Below are 8,725 nucleotides of genomic sequence, written 5' to 3' on the forward strand. Positions count from 1 at the left end.
CTTTTGTTCCGTCCTTTTCCACTGCTGGTGGTGAGGAGGGTTCTTTGGTGCATTGTTATTACCACGATTAGAGTTTCCTCCCCGACCACGGCCATAACCACGACTAGGGCCACGTCATCTTCCAAGCTTAGCTTGGTGGAAGTTCGTCTCATTCACTTCAGGGAATGGACAAGAACCAGTAGGTCGACTTTCATAATTTTTTATTAATAGCCCATTATGTTGCTCGGCTACAAGAAGATGTGAGATAAGTTCAGAATACTTTTTGAATCCCATCTCTCGATATTGCTGTTGTAGGAGCATATTCGAGGCATGAAAATGGTGAAAGTTTTCTCCAACATATCATGATCAGTAATATATTCACCACATAGTTTCAATTGGGAAATAATTCTGAACATAACAGAATTATACTCACTGATAGATTTAAAATCTTGTAGCCTTAGATGAGTCCAATCATAACGTGCATGTGGAAGAACGACCATCTTCAGGTGGTCATATCTATCTTTCAAATTAGTCCATAGTATGACTGGATCTTTAACAATAAGATATTCCATTTTCAGGCCCTCATCAAGGTGATGGCGTAGGAATATCATTGCTTTGGCACGTCTTGGTTTGATACCTAATTTTTATCTTTGATGGTGTCTGCCAGACCCATCGCATCAAGATGAATTTCGGCATCAAGCACCCAAAACATGTAGCTTTTGCCCGATATATCCAGGGCTACAAACTCAAGTTTAGAAAGATTTGACGTTATTTAGAAAAAGAAAGTTTGTACCTTAGATACTTTCAAAGTATTTTCTCGAGATAGTAGAGTCCCGTGCTGATAACGTGTTATAAAATAAAGACAGTAAAGTAAAGACAAGTATAGAGAGAAACTGATATATTATTCTGACTTCAAACTTCTGTACATAATGAACTGAAAACTCCTCTATTTATAGAAGAAAGGAAGCAGTTGCGAGGCTTTTCAGGAAGCAGCTGCAAGGCTTTTCTTTAGTTGCTTGTAAGTTGTCTGCATGAGCTGCTTGCAACCTGCCTGTTTAATAAGAAGCTGCTGCAAATCATTTCATTGAGCTGCTTGCAGCCTGCCTGCATCAGCTGCTTGTAGATAAACTTCAACAGAGTACTAAATGGATAATCTTCTTCAGGAAGATTATCTATAGCGGAGTAATAAATGGACATCCACAATATAATTATTTTCGTAACAAAATTTAATATTTTAGTCATACTTTAAAGTGCCTACCTTGAAATCCTAAATTATGAAAAATGGATATCTTATGTAGGTCCACGTATATTACATTAGTTTGACAAAAATATGAGTAGAAAAAAATAAAAATTTATATAGACGACTCTAAGCGCAATTACTATTGTTAGATATCTTATGTAAGTCCATTTTCATATAATCAATTTTCAGAACTTTATATAAACTGATATCACTTGACTATAATTACTTTATAATTCACCTTTTTTCCTCAATTTTATCACAAACCACACTAAGCTAAATGTGGATTGGTGTAAATATCAAGGAGGATAGTTTATTTTCGAGGTGTATGTATATTATTTCGTGGCATTATTTCTGGAAAAATGTGTAGTCCGTACACCTAACTCCAAAGTTCTAATGCATAATTATATATATCTCACAAATGTAATTTCATACGTACGCGTATTGATCAAATTACATTTACATGACTTCTGAAATTTATAATATATTTATATTTGGACTGAACAAATGGATGCAAATTGCGTATTGAGTAGGAAACGGAAAAATATTAAATTTAATCGAACTTGATAGCGAGATGGTTGTTTTAGTTTGGTGATCACCTCTTTTTGAATCATACACCTCGAAGCTACTGGAAGATCAACTAAAAATATTGTTTAAACTAAATCATGATCTCAAAACTTTGTTATTTTTTTTTCCGTCATTTAATATGACAATATTTGACTAAATACTAAATTTAAGATAGAAAGAAAGATGATTTTGAACACATAAGCTAGATATGTATAACATATCCAAGCGTCTTATGATCATAAATATATCATGTCATTGTCATATCCTTAAAAGTAAAATAAAAATGTCAGAATTAATTTCTTTTTAAATAGGGTAAAAAGAAAAAAGAGTACCTCATCAAATGAAACGAAAGTAATACAAGTGAAACACATTTGTCACTAATTAGGTTAACTTCAGATTGCCATGAATTGAAACACTTTCTACTTTTGTCATTCTAATCTCCAAATAGGGCATTCTACATACTTCCTGAGTATACCAAAAAACAAGCAACTTTAGTCTAAACAAACTTGATAATGTTTTAACTTATGTTGACATAAAGACTTAGATATACTAAAACAGGCAAGACCTAAAGAGTGATCGTTGGGTAAGGTGTGACCTTTACTTTACCTCTTTTCATCTGCCCTTTACTTATTTCTTACATCCTTTAGTCTTTAAAATATCTCCTATATATCCTCTCACTTTCCTTGTATACTACCAGCGTGTTAAACTTTTATAGTTGATCTCTATTCACTAGAAAAAAATTGTGTAGTGATTTTTCTTCTAATTTTTCCACTCTTTAAGACAATTGACAAATATGCCTCAGAGATCACCTCAATTTCCCATATCACTTAAACTCAAGTATGTAAAACTTGGCTACCAATATCTTGTTAACAACTTCTTGACATGTCTATTGGTGCCCACAATGCCTTTTTTTCTTGCTCAAGTCATTCAATTAGGTCCTGAGGAAATCTTCAATCATTGGAATTCCCTTCAGCATGATTTCATCAAAACACTCTATTCATCTTTCGTCTCTCTATCTTACGGTAGAGATAAGGTCTGTGCACACAGTACCCTCCCCATACCTCACTTATGGGATTATACTGGAATAGTTGTACTCTATTCATCTTTCCTTATCATCTTTGCGTCCATATTATACTTCATGTCAAGGCCTCGAGGGGTTTATCTTATTGATTATTCATGTTACAAGCCGCCTGTCTCCTGTCGCGTCCCATTTTCAACTTTCATGGAACATTCAAGACTTATACTTAGTTCAGAACCAAAGAGTGTTGAATTCCAAATGAGAATTCTTGAGAGGTCTGGTTTAGGAGAAGAAACATGTTTGCCACCAGCAATTCATTATATCCCACCTGCACCTAATATGGAATCTGCAAGAAAAGAAGCTGAAATGGTGATATTTTCAGCCATGGATTCTCTATTCAAGAAAACAAGAGTAAAGCCTAAAGATATTGACATTCTTATTGTGAATTGCAGCCTTTTTTCGCCAACGCCATCTTTATCAGCAATGGTGATTAATAAGTATAAAATGAGAGATAATATTAAGAGCTTCAATCTCTCAGGAATGGGATGTAGTGCTGGACTAATCTCCATTGATTTAGCTCGTGATCTTCTCCAAGTTTATCCAAAATCGAACGCTGTTGTTGTTAGCACAGAAATCATAACACCAAATTATTATAGAGGCAAAGATAGATCAATGCTACTCCCTAATTGTTTGTTCAGAATGGGTGGTGCTGCCATTCTTTTATCAAACAAATGGGCAGATCAATGGCGAGCCAAGTACAAGTTGCTACATGTGGTCAGAACCCACAAAGGATCCGACGACAAATCGTACAGTTGTGTGTTTGAAGTAGAAGATTCAGAAGGGAAAGCAGGAATTTCTTTGTCAAAAGACCTTATGGCTATAGCAGGGGAAGCCTTAAAATCCAATATAACAACAATTGGACCTCTTGTTCTTCCTCCATCAGAACAACTTCTCTTTCTCTTCTCACTCATTGGCCGAAAAGTCTTTAACCTGAAACTGAAACCATATATTCCAGACTTCAAACAAGCATTTGAACACTTTTGCATTCATGCCGGTGGTAGAGCAGTGATCGATGAACTGCAGAAGAACTTGCAGCTGTCTTCAGAGCACGTTGAGGCATCGCGAATGACTCTGCACAGATTTGGAAACACGTCTTCTTCGTCGTTATGGTATGAACTGAGTTATATTGAAGCTGAGGGAAGGATAAAGAAAGGTGATAGAATTTGGCAGATTGCATTTGGGAGTGGATTCAAGTGTAACAGTGCTGTTTGGAAGTGTAACAAGACAATCAAGAATCTAAGTGATGGACCTTGGTCTGATTGTATCCACAAATACCCAGTTTACATCCCTGAAGTAGTAAAGCTCTAGGAGAAAAACCTTGGTTTTATGTTGCACTTGTACCCTATATAAAGTGAACGTTTCTGTGGCAAATATTGTTGTCTTGCCATCAAATACAAAGGGAAGTCACAGCTTTGAATTTTGAGCTAACCTATCTTGAGATTACTTCTAATTGGACCGCAAGAAATTGTATGAAACAATCACATTCTTAAGCCAATCTTCACTTTACGCCAACTCTCCTTTCGTCGTAAGGCATAGAATTAGACCAAGGGGAATCTCTCTAGGAATTAGAATTAGACCAAGGAGAATCTCTCTAGGAATTAGTCCCTTATATTTCGCACATAAGAGATCGAGACACAACCCCAAAGCTATGGCGAAAGATGTAGATCGAGATAGACAACTACTAGATGGTCTCTACTAGTCTATATATTCTTTGATTTCATCCCCCATCCCCCAAAACAAAAAACATTACAACCTATGATGAGGTCTACAAGATTCACATCTAAGTAATACCCGATCCAATAGTTTATGATATAGATAGATAGATAGATATTTCTTAAGAACATTCTAGGAAAAGATATTAATAGATATCGGTAAACTACCGGTCGTACCCACATAGTAATATTCCAGAGGGAAATGCACCTAAGATCAAATATTTCGAGCCGGCTTCCGTAGAAAATTCAGACTTTCTTTTTTATGTTGCGATCACATAAAAACATAAACTTTGAGGCTCAATAGCTAAATACATGGTAATTGAATCATAAGCCGAGATCATAAAGATGTTTTCTCAATCTCAAGGTTCAATCGGCAAATCTTGGTTTCAGAGCATATTTGTTTCATAAGGGTTTAAGTTACATTTCTAAATAGGAAGAAAACCTCACATTACATTTATCTTCAAGTGCTGTCACATTAAATATAGGACTCAACGCCGGGGAGGACCACGATTGTCATAGGAACCCCAACCACCACCACTGTATGGATCACCATATGCACCACCAGGATATCTCATCTCAGGGCTTCCGTTCATCACGCCGTAAGCTCCTACACCTACATGAAATAGAGAAAACATAAACTAAGTTTTTTCCACGGGTCGAAAGTTTACATCAGACAAGCATATGAAAGGAGATAGAGAACTTACCAAGGCCCCGTCCAATTTTCTCTGCTCGCAGCTTTTCTATTTCACGAGCCATTGAAATGAGATTCTTCTCCATGGATTGATTTTGTTCCACCAGTTCTGTATTTGCTTTCTTCTCATATTCAAATTGTCTCCTAAATTTCATCATCAAATTGAATAGTCAAAACGAGAGGTTCAACAAGTTAGCCATCACATATGTTCTCAATTGTAAAGGAGGATCCAGACACCTGAGAACCATAACAACAAAGTATTGCATGTTTGTTCATCTTTTCTTTTGGAAAAAAGGTTTTAACTCCATACCTTGCTTCTGTCAACTCTTTGTGCAATCCATCAATATCAGTCTTTATAGCTGATAATTGCTTATTCTCAGTTTGTAGTCGGTTAGAATCCTTTGTAAGAGCTTGAACTTGGGCAGATAATTCTTTCTGTACAGCAGTTAACTTCTGCGCTTCAGCTTTCAATTGGATTACCTCTAACCTCAGAGGCTCAGTAGCTCGAAGATCAGCCTCTAACCTCATTCCTCTGTCAATATACTCCCTTACTTGTGCCTCATTATCAGCACGCATTTTGGGAATGACCTGACTAAATCTATGCATTTCATCTTTTACAGCAGATAATTCCCTTTCAAGCATCACATTCTCATCAATCACATGTCTGTTTTCGCCGAGAATTCTTTGCATATCCCTATGCTGGATTTCTAGTTCCTCTTCAAGGGCTGCGGGGTGAGGAGGGAGGGGCCCAGGTCCTCGCTGCATAATGACCCGTGGTGGTGGCCCATCACGGAATCCTCGGAAGTTATCAGGTTGACGGGGCATACGATTTCTACCAGCCATAACTATGAAAAATCAATGAAGAAAAAAAATAAAGTTCAGCACTTTGAATAAAAAAGCTGAGGAGAAAAAGAGATATAATATACAAGAGTGCCTTAACAATACAAGAATGATAAAGCATAGAGTTAGGCACCGTTTCAGATGACATACAACAAATTTGGATTTATGCCTAGTATATACACAATAGAGGTCAATATTTGCTTAAGAAGAAAGAAAGAGCGTACGATAGATTGTCAAGAAAAGTCTTTTGATGGGTGATGGAGAAGAAATGAATACATCTCAAATATATAGATGTTATAAAGCATATTCACGAAGCTGTCAACACAAGTGTGAGCGGTAGTTAAGGAATACAAGGCAGTTTCTCATAATTGTGGGTCCACACCAGGTATTATATTGAGCATGTAGAGTAAATGTTAACCCTAGAAATGAAAGAACTACCTGCTCAATATAATACCTGGTGTGGACCCACAATTATGAGAAACTGCCTTGTATTCCTTAACTACCGCTCACACTTGTGTTGACAGCTCGAGATCTCGCGGTGCATGTTATTTGCAGATGATATTGTGTTAATCAATGAAATTAGCGAGAGCGTCAACTAAAAGCTTGAACTATTGAAGAACAATGTAGATAGTAATGGTTTTAGGATAAAAAGAAATAAAACAGAATAAATGCACTGCAAGACCAAAGCATAAGCAGAACGAAATTGATGTGACATTAGACGGATTGAAGTGCCTAAATGCAGACAATTCAGATGTCTAATGATGAGGATGTAACACATACAAATAAACAAAATGGTTGAATTGGAGAAGTACTACAAGAGTGTTATGCAATAGGAAGATACCTACCTAAATGAAAGGCAAGTTGCAGAGAACGGTTGTAAAACTAACAATGTCTTAAAGAAGCGAACAAGGAGCTCCCAAGGTTGGAGCCTCTAAGCCCCAACATATCCACACAAGTGTCGTGCAAGTACAGATGTTACAATAGAAATATGGTTATACAATATCAAAAATTTATCACATCAGAAAGAAGGTACAACTAGAACACACAAGAGACAAAATGAGAAAAGGTTGGTAGTGTCTCGTAGGATAGGAAGTTGTTCTGAAATACTTACAATCTCTTGAAATCCTCATTGACTTTAGCAAAAAATGAATTAGAATGGAAGAAAAAGATCTATACATGCAATAAGTGATGTTTTCATTAAAAGAAAGTCTTGGTGATGTTGGTAGCTCATATTAGGTTATCTTCGTAAAGATTTGTATATTAGTACAACATTTAGAGAATTTCTAGTGTTAGAGAACTTAACTTATTGTATATTGGAATGAAATGCGTTCAAATGAACCAAAATAGATAGCGATGATCCATATAGCCAACCCAAACTACTTCGGATTGAGTTGTAATTGTTCTAGTCGTATTCATTGACCTTTTTTAGAACAAAATCTTTGAATTTAAAACTATCCTAAAAGCAATCGTGCACTGAAAAGATGCTTAGGAAAATCGTTTTCTATACAATGTTGTAATGACCCAAGTACAAATCATATATGATAAATCGGAAGCCAAACTTCATAAAATTGTCGTTTCTCTTTGTGGTTAGATTAAATGTACTTAATTAGAGTAAACATACAACGTTATGCGATCTAAGAGCAAAATGCACAATGCTTGCAAAGGGACAAGACAACCTAAAACCCGGACGATTGATGTGTATGGTAACTTTCTCAGGGTTAATGTAATGAAAGAAATTGAACGCTTACTTTAATTTTTAACGGGTAAAGTTAAATTACTTACTTTAGTGTAAGCACTCGATTTGGGTAAGTATTTACCTTAATCAAATTCCTAAAAAAAGCACAGAAGCTAATTAAATTCCTCAGACAACTACAACTGTACTCTCATACTCAGTGAAATCAATTAATTAATTAATTGAACATGTTAATTTCAATATCCACATATACAAAAAAACGTACAAATTTGCAAATATCTGACTAAGTTATTTTCGTGCTAATCAGCCTTCCGATACTTTAAAAAAGAAAAAAACTCAATTATACTCGTAAATTCCTAAATTTATTTAGACCTACAAAAATCAAGCCAAATATTAACAAATTCTAAAGAAATGATTAAAAAAAACGAATATTCTCATCCTCTGCCGCCACAAATATGCGCCTAGCGGCATAATAAGGGGAAAACATATGCAAATATTGAAAATAAAATCGATTCAGATTTTAATACAAAGTATTATAAATTTTAAAAAGAAAAAATGAACGGAGTGAGGGATTAAACAGTACCTGAGAGATACAGCTTTGCTTCGACGACGATGAAGTTCGGCGGAGTAGACAGACTCCAGCTAATGGCTACTAATATGGGCTTTGATGAAATGACAGAATTGCCCTTTCCACTTTGGGCTTCTTTAGTGGGCCAAATTGATACTTTGGGCTCCCAAGGGATTTCGGTCCAGCTTGTTTTGTTTTTTAATCTTCCTTTTACATGAATCAACTATTCCTTTTAATTGCAGAATTATTTTACATTCCTTAGTTGCCGGCATGGTTTTCCTTAAGGAATATAAATTATTTTTTTATTACAGAATCCTTACTTTTCTTGACTGACTTATCTTTTTCCTTTTCACCTAGTTC

At 35.7% G+C, this 8,725-nt stretch overlaps 2 protein-coding genes across 2 annotated transcripts; one reads left to right on the plus strand and one right to left on the minus strand.

Annotated features, from left to right (window-relative positions):
• Positions 1 to 2,418: 2,418 nt before the first annotated feature.
• Positions 2,419 to 4,289, plus strand: LOC104099697 (3-ketoacyl-CoA synthase 6-like). The gene has a single exon (XM_009606766.4). It carries the CDS (start codon positions 2,577 to 2,579, stop codon positions 4,167 to 4,169), a length of 1,593 nt encoding a protein of 530 aa, XP_009605061.1. The 5' UTR covers positions 2,419 to 2,576; the 3' UTR covers positions 4,170 to 4,289.
• Positions 4,290 to 4,892: 603 nt separating this feature from the next.
• LOC104099698 (protein FLX-like 3) lies at positions 4,893 to 8,515 on the minus strand. The gene is made up of 4 exons (XM_009606767.4): positions 8,381 to 8,515; positions 5,575 to 6,109; positions 5,278 to 5,408; positions 4,893 to 5,186 (listed from the first exon to the last, which is right to left on the minus strand). The coding sequence occupies exons 2-4, from the start codon at positions 6,105 to 6,107 to the stop codon at positions 5,062 to 5,064; spliced, it is 789 nt and encodes a 262-aa protein (XP_009605062.1). The 5' UTR covers positions 6,108 to 6,109; positions 8,381 to 8,515; the 3' UTR covers positions 4,893 to 5,061.
• Positions 8,516 to 8,725: the final 210 nt, after the last annotated feature.

Source organism: Nicotiana tomentosiformis, chromosome 10, assembly GCF_000390325.3.
Source record: "Nicotiana tomentosiformis chromosome 10, ASM39032v3, whole genome shotgun sequence".
Classification (NCBI taxonomy): Eukaryota; Viridiplantae; Streptophyta; class Magnoliopsida; order Solanales; family Solanaceae; genus Nicotiana; species Nicotiana tomentosiformis.

Bases quoted from the DNA above. Each gene is read 5' to 3' on its own strand.
- LOC104099697 (XM_009606766.4), top strand. From the start codon at position 2,577: ATGCCTCAGAGATCACCTCAATTTCCCATATCACTTAAACTCAAGTAT.
- LOC104099698 (XM_009606767.4), bottom strand. From the start codon at position 6,107: ATGGCTGGTAGAAATCGTATGCCCCGTCAACCTGATAACTTCCGAGGA. The intron at 5,409-5,574 runs GTATGGAGTTAA...GATGAAATTTAG, and splicing joins AAAGAGTTGACAGAAGCAAG to GAGACAATTTGAATATGAGA. The intron at 5,187-5,277 runs GTAAGTTCTCTA...TATTTCATGTAG, and splicing joins GAAAATTGGACGGGGCCTTG to GTGTAGGAGCTTACGGCGTG.